Source organism: Hemitrygon akajei, chromosome 1 (genome assembly GCF_048418815.1).
Source record: "Hemitrygon akajei chromosome 1, sHemAka1.3, whole genome shotgun sequence".
NCBI classification, from domain to species: domain Eukaryota; kingdom Metazoa; phylum Chordata; class Chondrichthyes; order Myliobatiformes; family Dasyatidae; genus Hemitrygon; species Hemitrygon akajei.
In genome coordinates this window covers 121,946,663-121,969,485 of record NC_133124.1, presented here as the reverse complement: position 1 = coordinate 121,969,485, position 22,823 = coordinate 121,946,663, and the positions used below count along the sequence as shown (strand labels likewise).

At 43.4% G+C, this 22,823-nt stretch overlaps 1 protein-coding gene across 2 annotated transcripts; it reads right to left on the bottom strand.

Annotated features, from left to right (window-relative positions):
* Window positions 1–356: 356 nt before the first annotated feature.
* Window positions 357–19,160, bottom strand: bloc1s5 (biogenesis of lysosomal organelles complex-1, subunit 5, muted). Of its 2 annotated transcripts, XM_073050979.1 has the most exons (5): window positions 19,027–19,160; window positions 18,619–18,701; window positions 14,069–14,198; window positions 9,345–9,403; window positions 357–806 (listed from the first exon to the last, which is right to left on the bottom strand). In XM_073050979.1, the coding sequence occupies exons 1-5, from the start codon at window positions 19,043–19,045 to the stop codon at window positions 633–635; spliced, it is 465 nt and encodes a 154-aa protein (XP_072907080.1). In that variant the 5' UTR covers window positions 19,046–19,160; the 3' UTR covers window positions 357–632. The 2 variants fall into 2 exon arrangements, with proteins under 2 accessions (XP_072907080.1, XP_072907071.1); XM_073050970.1 differs by lacking the exon at window positions 19,027–19,160 and having other exon boundaries at window positions 18,619–19,012.
* Window positions 19,161–22,823: the final 3,663 nt, after the last annotated feature.

The window sequence follows — 22,823 nt, the reverse complement described above, 5'->3', positions numbered from 1 at the left end:
TGTCCCACAGAAACAACATCCACTGTCCTGACCTCATCCACCCTCTTGAAACATTCAGTCACATTTGTGGGGCATAATCTCTCACAAATAAAGCTGTGTTCATTATCTGTAATCAGTCCTTGCCATTCCAAATGCAAATAAATCCTGTCCATTCAGTAACTTTCCCATTATTGATGAAAACAGAATATATTTACATGAGAGCATAGGAGTTCCATGTCTATCTTTATCTAAGTGCAAGGTGGGGAATCGTCGTTCCCTCCAGCATTTTATTTGTTGTTCCAGTCCAACTTTTAACTATCATTTCTCAATAACCATGTATTCATAATGAATGTGTGTAATTAATGACAAAGCACTGCAGTCGGTGGCTGTAGGTTTTTATAGAAATAATGTCACATAGTGCTTGCATAGATGGTCTGTAAATGTATACAAGTCCACTGCTCCACTGTGTTGGAGAACTCGCCGTATAATTTCCTTCAGCCACCATAAACACAACAGGAGTCAGTATTGCACCCATTCTTAAAAGTAATTCCACAATGGAATAAGTCCACTTCACTTTCCTCTCTTGCAGTTTTCAGGTTTAGCGTCGAGCACCAATCTCACATCCAAAAGGTGAGTCTGAGTTTGACGACCACTCAGAACGTCTTGAACTTTGCCAAGTCCTTTTCCATTTCCGCGTACTGTTGCGTCAGCCAATCAGCTGCTTGTGTGTGCTCTGCCTCCACCTCTGCAGCTTTGTGGTGCTGCTCTTTCACAAAGGCCTCCCATTCAGCCTTGCGCCTCTCTCTGCTGGCTTGCAGTCGGTCAGTCTGAAGGCAACACAAAGGAAAACATGCAATTAAGCAGATGCCAACAGGTCTCAATGTTACAGAGAAGTGTCCCGACAGTTCACGAGCAAACATTCCTTTTGCAATCTGTGCTTAAGGAACAATTTGCGATTTATCTGCTGAATAGTGAACTGTTTTCACCAGCCCTGCCAGGGTGTGGGACTATGTGTTGAGAGATGTACCTAATCAGTACAGCCACTGCAGAGCTTCTGTGGGAAAAGACTGAAGTTTGGCATTCAAGCGCAGTTTAGCTACTAAGCTTGGCAGAACCATTTCTACTGATATTGAAGCTGAGCAAAGGTGGGTTAAAGGTGCCTTAAAACCAGATGCTCCGAGCAAATGGGGCTTGTCAGCTATGGTTGGCAGCTCACCTAGAAGAAAAATTCCGATTTCAAACCTCCACTGCTTTGCAGGTATACCCACTCATCACACCTACTGGGAAGGCTTGAGGAGTAAACCCGGAGGAAAAATCCGGAGCTGGAGTCCCTAAGACAGTTCAATGCCAGCTGAGAACTCCTGTGGTGCCAGTGGTGCCAAGCTGTATCGGTCTCTGCCGTTCCTTTGGATTCATCAGCTGTGCGGAAAGGGAAAACCCGCTGCATGAGCAAAAGCCTGCTCTCCATATCGTACTGCCCTGACTCGTGTAGACAGCTAGGACACAACATCCGTTGTTGTCCGTAATCAGCAAAGGGCCTACCAGTGGTATAATGTATGCAAAGACGGGTATCTATTGATTGTGATACTTTTGTTTTTAAGTATACCTTTGAAATTAATGCAAATATAATTGATTCTGGTTAATTGGGGCACATCGGGATAGGTATATTTTGGCCCAATTAAGCTGCTACCCCAATTAGCTTCATGGAAATAGTTTTGAAATGTATAAAAAAGACAAACTGAGGAACAAATTATGTACTTAAATGCAATACAGAATAAGTTAGCACATTATCAATGGTACTACAGAGGAATTCATCCAGGGTCTGCAATGAACAAAATCAATGCAGAAACCTCATGCAAATAATGGACTGGCTTCATGCAATGCTTTCAATGACTGCACCCCCCCCAAATCTTCATTTCATTGTAACATTAAAGATGATTGTTGATACCTTAAAAATTCTTCATAGTTCCTAACTTGTCGAATTGGTGAAATCATTTCATTTTCACTCGGCCATTTCTGGCATTTCCAAGCTTGAATTCTTGCTTACTGATTATTTCTCACCAACTATTAGTGACAAAAACCAGTGCTTTTTGAACTCAAGTACAGACAACTAACACTACTTAAAAACTAATAAAAACACAAAATGCTGACAGAACTCAGCAGGCCAGACAGCATCTATGGGAGGAGGTAGTGACGACGTTTCAGGCCGAAACCCTTCATCAGGAGTCATCAGGACGTTTCGGCCCGAAACGCCGTCACTACCTTCTCCCATAGATGCTGTCTGGCCTGCTGAGTTCTGCCAGCATTTTGTGTTTTTATTTATTTCCAGTATCTGCAGATTCAGTCGTGTTGCCTACTTAAAAACAGTTCGCTCTAAGCACCATGCAGCATCTAGCAGCCACACAAGTGATTGATGCTAGTTGGAACCCATTCAGTCTCCTGCCCCAAATAAGCAGCAGAGCATCCCAAGTAAACAGAGGGAATCCTGGCAATGTTCCCAATTAGTTTTTGTTCTTTAAGAGTTGTCCCAATTAACCGGAATCTACTGTACCTTACTGAACCAGCCGTAACTGTGAGTTAAGTGGGTTAAAGGAACAGCAAACTACCACTGAAGAGCTTTGTATTATTGGTTCATTACAGTCAGATGTAATGAGGAGCAGTGAATAGCATTTGTTTTGTGTGCCATACGGATAAATGACACAATACAAAATTATATCGAGGTATTAAAAAGAAAACAGAATGCAGAATCTAATATTGTAATTGCAGTGCAGGTAAACAAATGAAATTCAAGGGTCACAATAACGTAGCCTGGAAGATGAAGAGTTCATCTTCTTGAAAGGTTAATTCCAGAGTCTGAACATTGGGATAGACAATTTCCTGGAGGTTGGCAGTTCGTGCTCTCAAACATTTGTACTTTCTGGCCTGTTGGGAGAGGAGAAAAGAAAGAAAAGCCAGGGTGCGAGGAGTTTCTGATTTTGTTGGCAGCTTTCCTGAGGCAGTGGCAAGTGTAAGCAGGAGGGGTGGTTTGTTTGTATGACGGATTAATCTGTGTGGTTGGCTGGTTTGATATAAACACAGGATTACTTTCTTGGTCACCAAGTTGTGGTTTGTTTAATTAAAATAGAGATAAGTCAGCTAAACTTGCGACAGGTTTTCTCATCAGCAACCCAGAAATACGCTGACAAATAATACCGGATCTACAGACAAAACATCAGAATTTATTCAGACTTCCATATCCTCTCTACTCCAATTTTTCTTTGAAGTAAATCTTTAAAGATTGAACCAGGGCAGTAAAACTCCATATAAACAGTGCACGCCCCCACCAGATTATACATTTTTTTTTAAAAGCATGTCACTTTCGATAAGTTATTAAACATCAAAATAAATCATTTTGGGAGACCCATACAATGTGAATAGTGCAATCTATCTGCAAGTTTCCCCCTCCCCTTTATTTTTCTTGTCACTTTGGATTCACAGTTACTAAGGCCTACGTCATTTCAAAGGCTGAAACCAATGCAACTTAGAATTGAGAGACATTAATGTAAAGTACCACTCCAGCATGGTCAACCGTGCCCTGCATTGCTGTTGTAGACATACAGCATCAAAAAAAAAGCGCCTCTTTGGCATAAACAGTCCACGCCAACCATTTATCTAAGCTAGCCCCATTTGCCCCATGTCCCGCTAACCCTTTCCTATCCATGTCGTTACCGTACAGGCCTCAACCACTTCTTCTGGCAGCTCATCCCACACTCATATTACCCAAAAAAAACAATGCTGGAAGAATTCATTGGGTCAAGCTTTCACAAAGTGGAAAAGGATAGCTGAAGTGAACACAGATCCTTTGGAAGTTGAGAAGGTGGCATTAATATTGGGAAAGGCTAAAATGGTCAAGGCTTTGTGTTGGTCTTTACTGTGGAGGACACATCTAACGTGCCAAAGGGAGATGTTATGGACCTATGGGAGGTGAGGATCTTGATGCAAATCTGTCACTAAAGAGGTAATGCTGAGCAAACAAGCGAGTCTGAAGTAGACAAGTCCCCTGCCCCGATGGAATGCATCTCAATGCAGTGAAAGAAATGACAGAAATTATACTACAGGCATTTGCCATCATTTACCAAAAGGCACTGGTCTCTGGGCAGGTCCCGACAGATTGGACGACAACAAATGTCACACCATTTTTTTTTAAAAGGAGGATGTAGGAAAAAGGTACAAACTATAGGCAAGTCAGCTTAACACCTGCAGTTGGGAAAATGCTTGAAGCTATCATTAAGGAAGAAATAGTGAGACATCTAGATGGAAATTATTCCATCAGGCAGACAGTGCGTGGATTCAGGAAGGGCAGGTCCCATTTGACAAAATGACTGGAGTTGGAGGTAATGAACAGAGTGGATAGAGGGAAACAGATGGATGCTGTATCCTTGGATTTCTAGAAGGCATTTGATAAGGTGCTGCATGAAACAATTTACTTATAAGGATGGATGGAGCTGGGTAACATATTAAGTGTGGATAGAAGACTGAGTAAGCAATAGAAGCATAAAGTCGGGATAAAAGGAGTTTTCTCTGGTTGGCAGTCAGTGTTGAGTGACAGGGATGGTGCTGGGTTCACAGCTGTTCACCATATACAGCTGCAAGAAAAAGCTTAGAAACCCTACCAACTACCTGGTTTTCTGCATTAATTACTCATAAAATGTGGTCTGATCTAGGTCACAATAATAGACAAACACAATCTGCCTAACTAATAACACACAAAAATTATATTTTTCTTGTCCTTATTGAACACATTGTCTAATTGTTCACAGTCCAGCCAAGTAAAAGCTCATGAACCCTTGTATTTAATAATTGGTAGAACCTCCTTTAGCAGCAATAACCTCTATCAAATGTTTCCTGTAGCTGCTGATCAGAATTTCACAATGCAGAGGAGAAATTTAAACTCATTCCTCCATACAAAACTTCATCAGTTTCAGTTCATCAATATTTCTGGAATACCTTGCATGAACAGCCCACTTCAGGTCATGTCACAGCATCACAATTGGCTTAGGGCAGGCATGGGCAAACTGCGGCCCGCAGAACTTGATGAAATTATATTAATAAACCTTGTTAACATTTTTCCCCCGCAATTCTGGCGTTTTCCCAATAGATGACGCACTCTATATACATTGACCTTTGTTGAGGTGCAGCGTATTATTCCAGATTTGCGCTTTACTCTTTGACCTCTCACCCCTTCTGTAAAGATGAGTGGAGCTAAGAAAAGAAAAGTGGATAGAGAATGTCGGGTGTTTAATAAGGAGTGGACAACTAAATATCTTTTTACCGAACACCGATCAACTGCTGTATGCCTGATATGCCAAGAGACTGTGGCTGTTTTTAAAGAATATAATATCAGCCGTCACTTTGCCACAAAACATGCCAACTATGTTAGCAACCAGTCAACGAAAGAACGGGAAGCTAATGCTCAGAGGTTGGCAGCTAATTTACAGGCTCAACAAAATTTTTTTCACCGTCAAACTGCCATTCATGAGTCAAGTACCAAGGCGAGTTTTATGCTGTCATTCAAATTAGCAAAGGCCAGCAAGCCTCTGTCTGAAGGCGAGTTTTTAAAAGAATGTATGGTGGAGACAGCAGGTGTATTGTGTCCGGAGAGCAAAGACAAATTTGAAAAAATCAGTTTATCACGCAGGACAGTGACTCACCGTGTGGAACTGATAGATGAAGATATAACCAGCGACTTAAATAAAAAGGCAGAGTCGTTCACGTTATATTCATTAGCACTGGATGAAAGCAACGATGTAAAAGACACTGCTCAGCTCCTCATTTTTATCCGAGGAATTAACAATACTTTTGAAATAACGGAGGAGTTTTTGACAATGGAGTCTCTGAAAGGAAAAACACGGGGAGAGGACTTGTATGACCGGGTGTCTGCTGTCATCGAAAATATGAAGCTCCCTTGGAGTAAACTTATCAACGTCACTACAGATGTATCTCCTAATTTGACAGGGAAAAATGTCGGCCTGCTGAGGAGAATACAGAATAAAGTGGAAGATGAAAATCCTGACCAGGATGTTATTTTCCTTCACTGCATCATCCACCAGGAATCTCTATGTAAATCGGTATTACAGCTGAATCATGTTGTGAATCCTGTCGTAAAACTTGTCAACTTTATACGTGCAAGGGGACTTCAGCACCGTCAGTTCATCACGTTCCTGGAGGAAACTGATGCGGATCACCAGGACCTACTTTATCACTCCCGTGTCCGCTGGTTAAGTTTGGGCAAAGTGTTTCAATGAGTATGGGAGCTCAAAGAGGAGATCGGTGCATTTTTGGAGTTACTGAGGAAGGCCGGCGAATTTCCTGAGCTGAGCAAGAAGAGCTGGCTTTGTGACTTTGCATTTGCTGTGGATATATTTTCACACATGAATGAACTGAACGTGAAGCTACAGGGGAAGGATCAGTTTGTGCATGACATGTACACAAACGTGAAAGCCTTTAAATCCAAGCTGGCTTTTTTCTCCAGGAAAATTTTGAATAAGTTATTCACTAATTTTCCCACACTAGCCACGCTGGAAGAGGCCGGCGCAAATGTGAAAAAATACAGCAAGTCACTGGATGCGCTGCACAGAGAATTCTGCCGTCGCTTTTCTGATTTTGAAAAAATTGACAAGTCACTTCAGTTGGTGGCCTGTCCCGTCACAAGATCCTGAAACAGCACCAGAGGAGCTACAGCTGGAACTGATCGACCTTCAGTCTGACCCCGTCTTAAAAGAGAAGTTCAACTCTCTTAAACTGAATGACTTTTATGCTTCACTTGGTAAAGAGGTGTTTCCAAACCTCCGGAGGACGGCACAGAAGATGCTGGCGTTGTTCGGCTCGACCTATTTGTGTGAACAGGCATTCAGCGTCATGAACATCAACAAAGCCAGCCACAGATCCAAGTTAACTGACCAACACCTCAGATCCATCCTGAGAATCGCCACAACAAAACTAAATCCAGACTTTGATGTGCTGGCTAAAAAGGGAGACCAACAACACTGTTCCCACTGAAATTAAAAATAAGTTTCTTCGTTGTGTTATGTAAAAAATGCATTTGAAAATATTTTTTTTCAATAAGCCTTACATGTTACATGTCATTTCTGTTAAGTGATGGACATGAGTAGTGCGCAGGTGCACGTACGTTCTCAAAATAAAAAATGCACTCCAGATCAAATAACGCGCTCCGCATACTGGCGCGCTGTCACTGTTCTGTCCTTGTGCTGGTCGTTGTTGAGTTTTGGCACAGGGGACAATTGAATAAGAAGGAGCAGGACAAGTAGACCTGCATCTCCTACCGTTTTTGAAATAAAGTCAGGAGGAGAGTGATGATGATAATATCTTGAAGGATAACAGAATTTTCAGTGCTTTAAAATAATAACTGTTACTATTTAAAAAAGCTGTATTTTATTCATTTAATTTTCAGTGTTTTAAAAGTCATTTCAATAAATAGCTAAATACCATGGAACTTCAAAGACAGATATTTTGTTGTAATGCATTTATTCATTTTCAATTGAAATTAAAGCACATATTTTCTACATATCCCATGATATTTTATTTTCTCTTATGAGGTGTATTACCAAAACACTCCGTCCATCTGCTCCTGGTCCGGCCCCCCTGTCAAATTTTAGAACCCTTTGTGGCCCACAAGTCAAAAAGTTTGCCCACCCCTGGCTTAGGGTCTGGACTCTGATTTGGCCAAGCCAAAACACAAATTTTCTTTTTTTTAAAAAATCATTCTGTTTTTGATTTACTCTTGTGTTTTGGATCATTGGCTTGTTGCATCATCCAACTTCTATTAAGCTTCAGGTGATGGACCGCTATCCTGACATTCTCCTGTAAAATGTCTTGATACAAATTTGAATTAATTGCTCCCTCAGTGATTGCAAGCTGTCCAGGCTCTGAAGCAGCAAAACAGCCCCAAGCCATGGTGCTCCTTCCACCATGCCTCACAGTTGGGATGATGTTTTGATGTTGGTATGTGGTGACCTTTCTCCTCCAAACATAGTGGTGTGCATTTCTGCCAAAAAGTTCAACACTTGTCTCATCTGTCCACAGAACATTGTCTTAGAAGTAAAAACAAAAAAATTTGTGTTTTTATTTATTCCCAGCATCTGCAGATTCACTCGTGTTGCCATTGTCTTAGAAGTGTTGTGGAACATCTAAGTGGTCTTCTGTAAACTTGAGATCTACAGCAATGTTATTTTTGGAGAGCAGAGGTTTCCTCCTTAGAGTCCTTCCATGAACACCATTCTTGTTCAGTGTTTTTCTTATAGTAGACACAAGAACAAAAACTTTAACAAGTTCTAGAGATTTCTGCAGGTCTTCTGCTGTTACCCTTGGGTTCTTTTCACTTCCTTCAGCATTGCCACTGTACCTTTGGTGTGATCTTTGCAGGATGCCCACTCCTACGGAGAGTAGCAACAGTACTGAGTTTCCTCCATTTGCAGATAATTTCTCTTACTGTGGACTGATGAACACCCAAGTCTTTAGAAATGCTTTTGTAGCATTTTCCAGCTTCATGCATCTTTACAATTCTTCTTCTAAGGTCTCTGAATGTTGTTTTGATTGAGGCATGACGTACATAAACAGATCTTTCTTGAGAAGAGTAGGCTCTGTCATTTACCAGACTTTGTGTGTCTATTTTATAGGGTAAGACACCTTGACAATGCGCACCTCTAATCTCATCTAATTGCTTGGAACAACTGACTCCAAATGGCTTTTGTAGAAGGCATTACCCCGGAGGTTCAAACTCTATTTTGAACCTAGACTGTGATTGCTTAAATAGTGTATTCAGTATTGACAAAAGTAGTACAAATGTTTGTCTGCTATTAGTTTAGAGAGATTGAGTTTGTCTATTATTGTGACTTAGATGTAGATCAGAGAATATGTGGAATGCTCTGCCCAGGGAAGCAGTAGATATTGCCTTATTAAATATACTTAATATAGACACAGTTAGATAAGATTTTTCCACTGTAGGGTGATTAAGGGCTATGGGGAAAAGGCAGGTAAGTGGAGCTGACTCCACAGCCATGATCTTATTGAATGGTTAATGAGTCAGTCATTTAAAACTGAGGTGCATAGAGATTTTCTCTCTCAAACTGTCTGGAAATCTCTGTTCCAAGGGTGGTTGAACTCGGATCATTTGATATATTTAAACAGATAAATATTTGAAAGATAGAGGAATTGAGGGGTTATGGAAACTGGCACAGTTTGAGATCAGTCATGATCATACTCAATGGGGAGGTAAGCTTGAGGAGCCAAAAGGTTTGTTCCCACTCCCATTTTACTGTGTTATGTTTAAACATAAGAATGAGATTGCTTTGTTCTGTGGTACTGACCTGATCTGCCTCCTGTTCTTTCTGTTGGATCCTGTTTGCAATCTGGTTTGCAGTTTCCACTGAAAAACAAAGAGAGTGAAAACCTGTGAGCTTTCCTAAGTATCTACAGAAGGAGCTGCCTCAGGAAGATAACAGCCATCACCAGAGATCACCAGCATCTGGGCTGTACCATGATCTTGCAGTTATCATCGGACAGGAGGTACAGAAATCTCAAGTTCCACACCACTAGGTTCAAAAACAGCCATTTCTCTTCAAACGTTTGCTTCTTCGACCAACTCGCACAACCCTCACCACCATCTGGAGCAACACCACGCACTTTGCACTACAATGGATTTTGTTTTCTCTTCTTGTATAACTTATGCTTAATTTGTGTTTCTGATGCCATGTGTCCGTGATGCTACTGCAAGCAGGTTTTTCATTGCACCAGGACATAGGTGTACTTGTGCACATGACAATAAAATCTACTTTGATTAGGGAGAAGCACTAGGAGTGAGATTTCTGTTTGGCAAGACGCCAGTGAAGTGAGAAATTTACAGAGTGATGGGACTGCTGGGCTGTGATCAGAACGTGAACCAAAACAGTACAGGTACAAGGACTGCAACCAGACACAACTTAATCACTTGGGAGCTTCCCTTTTGAACTAACTTTCCTTGCACATTACCGAATCGACAAGCTGCCAGTGATTTGCTGCATTTAGGACAGTATGTATCCTTTTTCATGTGGGGATGTGGCTTATTTGCCAGTTGAAAGCCACTTCCCACCTGAAAGTTGCAGCCGCTCTTTTCCACTAGTTCGTTGGGTTGCACACCATGGCACCTAGTGTCTGGTTCCAAGTGCCTCAGGGGTATAAAATTAGCAAATGTGAGAGGCTTGCTCCTTTCCCCTCTGTCCCCAGGGTATGCCCCACACAAGCATTGGGAAGGTATGTCCAGACTTAAAAGGTGAGTGTGCTCTTAGCTGAGTACCTGTTTGCTGAATATTTAGCTCTGTCGTTTGTGTAACTTGGGGGAACAAGTGTTTGGTTGAATTTTTTACTGTTTGTAAGTAAATGATTAATATGCATATTCATAATTAGTGTCTCCTGCCTCACTGACCAAACCCGCAAACCTGCTTCCACATCACATCCATGAAGCTGGGCAATAAAAGGCCTCGTCACTAGAACATAAGAAACAGGAACAGGAATAGGCCATCCAGCCCATCTAGCCTGCACTGCCATTCAATAACATCATGACTGATCTGACCAACCAGCGAAACACCCGTGTCCGAACTCTCTACTTTCTATTAGTTGACCAATCCTCTATCTATGCTAATACATTACCCCCAACTCTATGCATCCTTATCTTTTGGATAAGTCTTTTATGTGGCACCCCACTGAATACCTTCTGGAAATCCAAATAAATAATGTTCATCTGTTCCCCTCTATCCACTGTGCTTGTTATATCCTCAAAGAACTCCAGTGAGTTGTCAAACTGGATCCACCTTTGCTGAATCCATGCTGCGTCTGCCTGATGGATCCATTTCTTTCCAGATGCCTCCCTAGTTCTTGTTTAATGATAGCTTCAAGCATTTTCTCAATTACAGATGTTAAACCAACTGGTTGATAGCTATCTGCCTTTTGCCTACATCCTTTTTTGAGCAGTGGTGTGACATTTGCCTTCTTCCAATCCACCAGGACCTGCCCAGAGTCCAGAGAATTTTGGTAAATTATCACCAAAGCCTCCACTATATCCTCTGCCATTTCTTTCAGTACCCTGTTATGCATTAAAACAGGACCAGGGGACCTGTCTATCTTTAGGCCCACAAGTTTGCTCAGCAACAGTGATAGATAGAACAGAGGTTGCTACCTAAAGGTCGTAAGTACAGTAGTCTTGGCTAGAGGTCATACACTGAGCTTAGGAAACCCTGTTTTGGAAAGGAGAGTTTGTTGGAATTCACAGTGCGGTGAGCTGGGAAGTTCCATTTTGTGGCACCCACTCGATCCATCTATTTTGATACCAGAACGTTCAAAGCCAGCTCTTCATGAGCACACAAAAGTGTCGGGCAACTTCCGTTTTTGAACTTTCTGCTGCATTCTGCTTGAACAAGGTGAACAGCAAAGGAAGGGTTTGAGTATCACTGCTGAACTGGTCCAATGGTTTTTCAGGTGGTTCGAAAGAAGTTTTACTGTAAAGAGCTCATCAAATATCTTTCACAAAGGACAAAAGACAAGAGTTGATTCACTTCATGTTTCATTGGGTCAAATAATTGCCTTCCAAGAAAGCTCAAATTATAGTCATAGAACACTACAGCACAGAAATCAACCCATCGACTCTGTGCTGAACTGTTATTCTGCTGTTAATTCCACCAACCTGCACCCAGATCATAGCCCTCCATACCCCACCCGTCCAACTTTCTCTGAAGTATTGAAACCCAACCCGCATTCTCCACTTCCACTGGCAGCTTGTTTCACACTCTCACCTCTGAATGAAGAATTCTCCCTCAGCTTCCCCTTAAATATTTCACCTTTCACCTATGACCACTAATTCTAGTCTCACCCAACCTCAGCGGAAAATCCTGTTTGCGTTTACCCCTTATCGTTGTGTCTAACTCTATCAAATCTCCGCTCATTCTCCTATGCTCCAGGGAGTAAACTCCTGACCTATTCAAACTTTCCCCGTAATTCAGGTCATCAAGTTCCATCCTCGAAAATTCTCTCTGCACTCTTTCAATCTTATTGATCATTCCTGTAGGTAGGTGATCAGAACTGCACACAATACTCTAAATTAAGGCTCACCAACATTTTATTCAACTTCAACATAACATCCCAAATTCTAAACTCAGTACTTTGATTTATGAAGGCCAATGTGCCAAAACCACTTTTGAAGGCATCCCACTTACCAATTATGCCTTTTTCAGAAAACAACCAGTCCCAATCTTTGGTCTTTCGCCAATTTAGAATCTCAACCTGAGGACCAGACCACTCCTCCCTAATTACCTTAAAACTAATGGAATTATGATCACTAGACCCATTTCCTTACACTCACTTTTGTCACTTGTCCCGCCTGTTCCCTAACAGAGATCAGGTATCACACTTTCTAGTGTTGGGACCGCCACTCTTTCCCAGCTAAGAGCTGTGTGACATTTTCCTTGACTAGTAATGCTAACCCCCCCCCCTTAACCCCTCCAGCCCAACAAGTCTAAAACAATGGACCCCCAAAACACTGAGCTGCCAGCCCTACCCCTCTGACAACCAATTGTAGTAATAGCTACAATGTCATAATTCCACCTGCTGAGCCACGCTCTAAGCACATCTGCCTTACCTTTGCATTGAAATAGATGCAGCTCAGAACATTTATTCCTATCCTGCTCAAATTTTGACTCCTGTCTTTGTAACATTTTCCCCCATAACCACTCCTCTATTTGCCCTGGTACTGTGGTTTCCACCCTGCAAATCTAGCACGAGCAAACCTTCCCCCAGGTGCCCAGTGAGCCCCTCAGGCTCACGTCAATCCGCCCGTCTGTACAGGTCTCACTTTCTCTGGAAGACAGCACAATGATCCAAAAATCTGCAGCTCTCCTGCATGCATCATCTCCTCAGCCAAGAGCTGAACTGTATTATCTTCCTACTTCTGGCCTTTTGAGTTCAAATGGTACAATAAAAAAGTCTTATATTACAACTGAGACCATTACAGTCTCTGGGCCTCAGTATCCTTCTATCCATCCAGCCCACTTTCATGGTGTTTTGCTTCAAAGAAAAAAGCTGATGGTACTGTCAAGGATGCCTCCCACCCCGGCCCTGCACTGTTTTCTCTGCTGCCTTCCGGGAGAAGATAAAGGAACTTGGATGAGCGGACTTAGGAACAGCTGCTTCCTCCTCACTGTTGAGCTAATAATCTCTTTCTCGACCCTTTCCCAGTGGTGTTTCCACATTCGTAGGCTCTTAATTCTATCTCTGTTACCGTTACTTTACCATTTATGTTTGCAGCGCTCAGACTGTGATTGTTAACCAGTCTGTTGTCTTGTGCTCACTGTATTTACCGTCAAATTTACTACCACCACGTGCACTGTGTACTTGGTGAGCTTCAAGCAAGCAAGGAATTTTATTGCACCCGGGGATATATGACAATTTAAATCCAAATACAACAACTTCAGATAACTAGCTATGCAATCTTTTTTCTTTTCACATATCTAACATTCACAGTTGGTTTGCTTCTGGAAATTTCAAATATCTATTTGATTTTTTTTCCTTCTCTAGTTTCTTCACGCCACATTATCCACCAGAACCTTTTGCAGCCTCTCTCAGCGCACTCCTTTTGTTGTTCAATCTATCTTGTCTCTCCTTGTATCCAGACCTATCCTTTTGTTCCCTACTTTGTTTCTGCCTTCCCCTGCTTCTTACAAGTTTTATCATCAACTTTCTCCGGTTCTGATGAACCAGAATTTGATCTGGGTCGAAGTGAATCACGATCGCCATTTCTCTCTTTGCAGAGGCTGTCTGACATGCTGTGTGTTGTCATATACATGTGATCAGCTTCCAGCATCTGTAGTAGCTGACACTGGAATGGGGGGGGGGGGGGGGGAAGGGGAGAGAGATGGTGACTAGGGAAGGGATGGGGAAGGGGAAAGGATAGTGGAAGGGCAAGAGGGGAGGCAGTAGGGGAAGTGGGGAGAGGGGGAGGGCATGGTGGGAGAAAACCCGAGGATACCCTGTAAAATCATTATCCTGGTAACACTTTTGGACTTACATCTGTGAAGAACAGTGGCAATGTCGCTCTGCAGAGCCTCACAGGTGTTTGGAATGGACTGGCTGCCTAGCTCCTCTATTGTACTGCTCACGTTCTCCAGCCCTCTTTGTTCTCGGAAGCCACGCTTCACCTTCAGCGAGAGGGGGAGAAAGGCCACAGTTATAAAACATTTTGCAAAAGTTAGCCATCTTGCACAAGACACCTGGACGTTGAATGATCAGTCCTGGAGGGAATAATTTCTGCAATCAGTTCATCAGGGCAGAAAGGGCTTGTGCAAACTGAGAGAGATCACTTGATAAAACCATGAGACTTAAAGTTATTAAATTAATTCTTGCTTTATTTCCTTGTGTCACAGAAGGCTCACTCTGACCTTCACTGCACTCTTGTCAGTCCTAGCTTGTAACCTATTCTTATCCGCATGTACCTTAGTTCTCTTAGTTTGGATAGCAGTAACAGGATCGGTCTGAGTCAGCATGGATTTACGAAGGGGAAATCATGCTTGACTGATCTTCTGGAATTTTTTGAGGATGTAACTATGAAAATGGACAAGGGAGAGCCAGTAGATGTAGTGTACCTAGACTTTCAGAAACTCTTTGATAAGGTCCCACATAGGAGATTAGTGGGCAAAATTAGAGCACATGGTATTAGGGGTAGGGTACTGACACGGATAGAAAATTGGTTGGCAGACAGGAAACAAAGAGTAGGGATTAATGGGTCCTTTTCAGAATGGCAGGCAGTGACTAGTGGGGTACCACAAGGCTCAGTGCTGGGACCGCAGCTATTTCAGATTCAGATTATTGTCATTTAGAAACCACAAATGCAATGCAGTTAAAAAATGACACGTTCCCCCAGAATGATATCACAAAAGCATATGACAAAACAGACTACACCAGACACCACGTAACGTTTGGCAATCCCCAATCCAGAGTCCAGAGAGGTTGCTGCGTATTAATATCGCGCTACCGTCTAGCGCATTCCCCGGAAAGGAGCTCCAAATCCACCAGACAAAAACAAGACCAAAAACTATAGCTACAAGACCTGCACAAAACCACATAATTACAACATATAGTTACAACAGTGCAAACAATAGCATAATTGATAATTGATTAAAAAAAGACTATATAATAAACAGACTATATAATGTATATTTACAATAATGATTTAGATGAAGGGATTAAAAGTAACATTAGCAAATTTGCAAATGACACAAAGCTGGGTGGCAGTGTGAAATATAAGGAGGATGTTAGGAGAATGCAGGGTGACTTTGTCAGGTTGGGTGAGTGGGCAGATGCAGTTTAGTGTGGATAAATGTGAGGTTATCCACTTTGGTGGCAAGAACAGGAAGGCAGATTACTATCTGAATGGTGTCAAGTTAGGAAAAGGGGAAGTACAACGAGATCTAGGTGTCTAGGTGATCATTAATGGAGAATGTGTGGAGCAGGTTAAGACCTACAAGTATCTGGGAGTACAGTTAGACGAGAAGCTAGACTGGACTGCCAACACAGATGCCTTGTGCAGGAAGGCACAGAGTCGACTGTACTTCCTTAGAAGGTTGGCGTCATTCAATGTCTGTAGTGAGATGCTGAAGATGTTCTATAGGTCAGTTGTGGAGAGCGCCCTCTTCTTTGTGGTGGCGTGTTGGGGAGGAAGCATTAAGAAGAGGGACGCCTCACGTCTTAATAAGCTGGTAAGGAAGGCGGGCTCTGTCGTGGGCAAAGTACTGGAGAGTTTAACATCGGTAGCTGAGCGAAGGGCGCTGAGTAGGCTACGGTCAATTATGGATAACTCTGAACATCCTCTACATAGCACCATCCAGAGACAGAAAAGCAGTTTCAGCGACAGGTTACTATCGATGCAATGCTCCTCAGACAGGATGAAGAGGTCAATACTCCCCAATGCCATTAGGCTTTACAATTCTACCGCCAGGACTTAAGAACTTTTTAAAAGCTATTATTAATGCTTTTTGAGATAGTGATTTAGATGCATATCATATTTTTTTACTGAGTTAAGTATTGTATGTAATTAGTTTTGCTACAACAAGTGTATGGGACATTGGAAAAAAGTTGGAATTTCCCCATGGGGATGAATAAAGTATCTATCTATCTATCTTGTTCATCAGTCACTGAAAGCAAGCATGCAGATACAGCAGGCAGTGAAGAAAGCTAATGGCATGTTGGCCTTTATAACAAGGGGAGTTGAGTATAGGAGCAAAGAGGTGCAGTTGTACAGGGCCCTGGTGAGACCACACCTGGAGTATTGTGTTCAGTTTTGGTCTCCAAATTTGAGGAAGGACATTCTTGCTATTGAAGGAGTGCAGCATAGGCTCATGAGGTTAATTCCTGGGATGGTGGGACTGTCATATGTTGACAGATTGGAGCAACTGGGCATGTATACACTGGAATTTAGAAGGATGAGAGGGGATCTGATTTAAACATATAAGATTATTAAGGGATTGAACACACTAGAGGCAGGAAACATGTTCCTGATGTTGGGAGAGTCCAGAACCAGAGGCCACAGTTTAAGAATAAGGGGTAGGTCATTTAGAACAGAGTTGAGGAAAAACTTTTTCACCCAGAGTTGTGGATCTGTGGAATGCTCTGCCTCAGAAGGCAGTGGAGGCCAATTCTCTGGATGCTTTCAAGAAAGAGTTAGATAGAGCTCTTAATGATAGCGGAGTCAAGGGAAATGGGGAGAAGGCAGGAACAGGGTACTGAATGTTAATGATCAGCCATGATCACAGTGAATGGTGGTGCTGGCTCAAAGGGCTGAATGGCCTAATCCTGCACCTATTGTCTACTGTCTCCATCTACACTTGGGGAGAATATACTGCTGCCATTTAACGGTCTAACTTACGTCATTGGGATAGAATTACAGCACAGAAAGAAGCCCTTTGGCCTAACTCCTCCACGCTGACCAGCATGCCTTCCTGACCTAATCCCATTTGCATGCACTTGGTCCATAACCTTCTAAATCTCCTCTATCCATACACCAGTCCAAATGCCTTTTGATTTGTTATTACGATACCCATCATTTCATCTGGCAGTTCGCCACAGATACCCATCGTGTTCTGTGTGGAAAACATGCTCCTCTGTTTCCATTAAAATATTTTCTCTTTCATCTTAAAAACACGTTCTCTAGTTTGAAGACTCCCCTCCGAGAGCAGCACAGTAGTGTGGTGGTTAGCACAATGCTTTACAGTCCCAGGGACCCGGGTTCAATTCCCTCTGGTGCCTGTAAGGAGTTTGTACGTTCACCCTGTGACCGTGTGGGTTTCCTCTGGGTGCTCTGGTTTCTTCCCACAGTCCAAAGACGTACCGGTAGGTAGGTTAATTGGTCGTTGCAAAACTAGAGTTTCATGTCTAATTAGAAAGGATATGTGAGGGCTCAGAAGGAGGAATGAGAGACTTTGGCTATTGGATTATGCTGGAGAGCTGGAGTAAAGACAGATGAGGAGGAGATTTGACCAAGATACACAAGACCAATGACATAGAGGAAAGCTGCTCCCATCTTCAGAGGGCTCAAGTTTTGTCAGAGGAAGGAGACATCGAACTTTTGCAAACCTCCTCCATCAGTTACCATCCCTCTGCTCCCTACAGATCCCTACAGCCTTTACTTCTTCCAGTTCTCATCAACAATCCTCTTGAAAGCAACTATCAAATCTGCAGAGACACATCAGGCAGTGAATCCCACATCGCCCATCTCCTCCCAGGGTGATAAATGTGCCCTGTCAAACACAGACTGTACCGGGTTCTGAACCAGACACAAAGATCAGCACACACGCTGCTGTTGTAAATAAGAATAACATCAGCTGCACAGTCTGTATTCGGGGACAAAGAGAGCAAGTGGTAAAAAAACCTCCTGTAAATTAAAGACAAAGATTAGCTTTACTTGTCCCACATACACGGAGACATAGAGTGAAATGCGAAATGAGCAACACAGTCCGGGATGGGCTGGGACACACTTCTGGCGTCAAGATAACAAGCCCACCATTTACTAGCCCGTACATGTTTGGAATGTGCGAGGAAACCGGAGCACCCAGAGAAGCCCAAAGAAGGGTCTTGGCCTAAAACATCGACAGGTTACTCATTTCCAGAGGCTGCCTGACCTGCTGAATTCCTCCAGCATTGTGAGTGTGTTACTCTGGATTTCCAGCATCTGCAGATTTTCTCGTGTTTATGCACTATGTTCTTTAAACACTTTCCTCTTACACTACTTCAGGCTGCTTGTTTTGAAAGGACGTGCCCAGATGGTCTGCAGAAGTACCATCTTCACAGTAGCTTGGTACATGCCAGATGAAGTTGTAAACGGGGGCTCACTTTTAACATTTAAGAAAAACTTGGACAGGTACATGGATGAAAAGTGTATGGAGGGATATGGGCCAGCTGCAGGTCAGTGGGACTAGGCAGAAAAACGGTTCGGCACAGCCAAGGGCCAAAAGGCCTGTTTCTGCGTTGTAATGTTCTAAGTGGCAATAATACACCAATTTCAATTTCAAAGTATTCCAGTTCAGTGTAAAAGAGGAACACATAGGGTTCACCGAAGATACTGACCTCAAACTCCTTAACAAAGTATCGGATTTCAGCCTGGACGACGGGCCTGTGGTCGAACAGTCTGGAGTAAACTTCACTCAGGTCTGAGAAACCAAAGAAGAGTTCCGATAAGGTCACACTGAACACAGGCCAGGGGGAGCCTGGCTCCATGGTCAACCCAAGGGTCATCTGCTTCCTGCCCCCAACCCCTGGCTCCTGACCTCAGGAACTTTCTCTGATCCACCCGCCCCCCATGAATCTACCCCGGCTCGGAGCACAACCTCTGAACCCTGGAGGTCCCATAGCCTCCGGGCCCACGATGTCTCAATAAGTACTGTCCTCTGACCCCAGGCAATGGCCACACGCCTTCTGACCCCGAGCGTCTCCTAGACCCTGACCCTTGCCCCTCCATCCCACTCGCTCTCTGACCTCTCCGCGCGCGCTCCATCCTCGGGGATCTTCCCGTCAGCTGATCCACCGCCGGAGCCACTTGGGTCGGAAGAATTGGGGTGGGGGCAGGAGGATCCTCGGCCCCGTTCCGTCACGTAAGTCGCTCCCCCTCCTTCAGCTCCCATCTTTCCCCAAAAGCTACTCATTCTTTCTTCCATGACGCGCGCTTCCTAATGGACTCGCCCAGTCAGCGCCTTACGACCCCTCACCTGATGCAACTGACCTCCCTCCATGGCTGGTCAATAGTTTCTCCCGCACCAATTAGTGAGGAGATGTAAGGGCTTCAGCCATTGGTTTAATATGTCTACCGCTGCAAAGCGCCCTGTGATTAGCTGCATCTCGCAGACCGGGCAGTGGGCAGCCAGCAGGGGGAGCTGCCGGGTGTCAACGCTCCAGGGTCCGCTCAGTGGTGCCCTCGCCAGGTCCCGGAAGGAAGTACAAGCTCTGGGGGAAAACAGCGGAGTTGAAAAACTTCCTTTTGAATTTTGAATTACTTTGCTCAATGCACAGGGAAGAGTTTGTGGATATTTTTTCGATAAGTTGCTAAACTTGCCCTCTCATCTGCCATTCTTTTTTTTAAAGTTGAAGCTCAAAGTAAATCATTGCAGCGTAATGCTTTACAGTGACAGCAATCAGGATTCATTTCCTCCCACTCTCTGTATGAAGTTTGTATGTTCTTCCATGACTGCGTGCCTCTCCTTTCCTACTCCAGTTTCCTCCCGTATAGCTACATGGAACTTAGAAAAATGGAAGGCTAAGTGGTGGGAAATTTTAGGCAATGTTGGTCAGCACATCATTGTGGGCTGAAGGGCCTGTAATGTGCTGTGGATTTCTATGTTCTATGTACTGGTCAGCATTAGTAAGTTGTGGGAAGCCATGTTTGCTCCAGAGGTATAGTGACACTTGCAGGCTGCCCCTAGGACATCCTCGAACTGTGTTGCTCATTGATGCAAACTACGCATTTCATTGTATGTTTCAATGCGTTAATGTAAAGGTGGTAAATAAAGCTAATCTTTAAATATAATTCATCTTTGAATCTGAATGAATACACCACAGTGGACATCGACTTCATGAAGGTCCGTGTAGACGAGTGTGTGCCTCGGAGAACATACGGGATATACCCAGATCAACAGCTGTGGATGAACCAGAAGATTCATAGTCTACTGAGGGCTGGATCTGTGGCATTCAGGACTGGAGATCCAGAACTATGCAAACTAGGGAAGGCTATTTTAAGAGCAAAAACTCATTCTAAGTTAGAGTGTGAATACGATGCACGTCAGCTCTGGCAGGATTTCCAGGCCATTACTTCCAACACGGTGAAAACTAACGGCATGAATGGCTGTGATACTTCTCTCTCAGGTGCCTTTATGCACACTTTGAAAGGGAGAACAAGCTACACCTGTATGAATCCCTGTCTCATCAGGTGACCCTGTGATCTCTGTGTTGGAGGCAAACGTCAGATCCTCTTTCAAGAGTGAACCTTCACAAGACATCAGGCCCTGATGCTGTACCTGGTAGGGCACTGAAAACCCATGCCAACCAACTGGCGGCAGTGTTCAAGAACATCTTCAATCTCTCACTGCTTCAAAAGGGTGACAATCATACCAGTGCCCAAGAAGAGCAGGGTGAGCTGCCTCATCGACTAACACCCAGTGGCTCTCACATCTAACTAAACAAGGACCTGCACCCGCTGCAGTTTGCCTATCTACAGCGGACGCAATCTCACTGGCTCTCCCCTCGGCCTTGGACAATAGTAATACCTACGAGAGACTGCTGTTTATTGGTTATAGCTCAGCGTTCAACACCATCATACCCTCAGTACTAGTTAACAAACTCCAAAACCTGGGCCTCTGTATTGCCCCCTGTAACTGCATCCTTGACTTCCTCAGCAGGAGATAATAGTCTGTGTGGATCAGAAATAACATTTCCTCCTTGCTGACAATTAGCACTGTTGTACCTCAAGGATGTGTGCTCAGCCCAGTGCTCTACGCTGTCTACACCCACATCTGTGTGGCTAGGCACAGCTCAGATGGCATCTATATATTTGCCGATGACACAACTATTGTTGGCAGAATTTCAGATGGTGACGAGGAGGTGTACAGGACTGAGATCAGCTGGTTGAGTGGTGTTGCAGTAACAACCTTGCACCCAATGTCAGTAAAACCAAAGGATTGATTCTGGACTTCAGGAAGGGGAAGTCAAGGGAACACATACCAGTCCTCATTGAGAGATCAGAAGTGAAAAGTGTGAGCAAGTTCCTGGGTGTCAACATTTCTGAGGATCTATCCTGGGCCTAACATATTGATGCAATTACAAAGATGACAAGTCAGTGACTATATTTCATTAGGAGTTTGAGGAGACCTTATATATCTCTGAAGACTCACAAATTTCTACGGATGTACCATGGAGAATGTTCTAATTGGTTGCATCATCATCTGGCATGGAGGGGCTGCAGTAAGTTGCAAACTCAGGCAGCTACATCATAGCCTCCACAGCAGCGAAGACATCTTCAAAAGGCGATGTCTCAAAAAGGCACCATCCATCATTAAAGAGCCCCATCACCCGGGATACACTCTCTTCTCATTGTCACCATCAAGGTGGAGGTACAGGAGCCTAAAGCCACAGACTCAACATTTCAAAAACAGCTTCTTCTCCTCTGTTTCCAGATTTCTAGATGGACAATGAACCCATGTACGCTACTGCACTTTTGTTTCTTTTTTGCTCTCTTTTTGCATGACTTATTTAATTATATTTATATATTTCTTACTGTAATTTATAGTTTTTGTTCTATCATATGTAATTACCATGTATTGCTGCCACACAACAGTAAATTTTACAACATATGCCAGTGATATTAAACCTGATCCCTATCCTGATACTTCAATTTATTATCAAAGTAGTTATATGTTACCTCGAGATTAATTTTCTTGCAGGCATTTACAGGAAAAAGAAATACAGTTGTATTTTTATGAAAAACTATACATAAGCAGACAAGGATGGACCAACATCAATGTACAGAAGAACTGTCCAAGTAAAAATAGTACTGAGAATGTGATTGTAAAATCATGGATTGTGGAATGGCATCTGTGTACAAGCCTGCAGCTGTGGTTCACAGTGCTTGCAAACTCCCAGAAACAACAATTTAATCAGACAACGCAGGTCAGGCTGCATCATCCTGGTCAGCTTGGACCAGGAGATAGCCTTCAATCAGATATCACTCACATATATGTTGGACATGCCCTCTAAAATGGCGTTAGGGAGGGAATCGGGAATTGCATTTGACCGATCTACACATTTCAACTCAATGTGTGGTAAACAGATTGCTTTCCCATCAACTATGGAGTCAGGCAAAGTTGCCCATTCTCTGCTGTCTTGTCTGTTTACTGCATAGAACACTTCGCTGAACAATCAAGCAGGGCATGGGAGGGGTGACAATGCCGGGCAGTGGTGGCACTCAGATCAAAGCCCCCAAGTACATAGACAGTGCTACCATCTTCTGTTTGTATTCACAGTCAGTCTGCAGGCTGATCGGACTGAGCATCTGTGATCAGTTGGAGTTGGCATTGGGGACCAGGGACAACCATAGGAAGAGTGGGGCCATGATCTTTGACAAAAGCCTGACCAGTCCACTGCCCCTTTCACCATCAGGTCTGACTATCTGACGGTGTTGGGGATCTGGTATGGAAGGGCTGATGTATGTACTAAGAACTGGCTGGAGAAGGTTGCCAAGGTGAAAGGAAATTAGGGACTTCCTCACAATAGTTGGGAAGCACCAA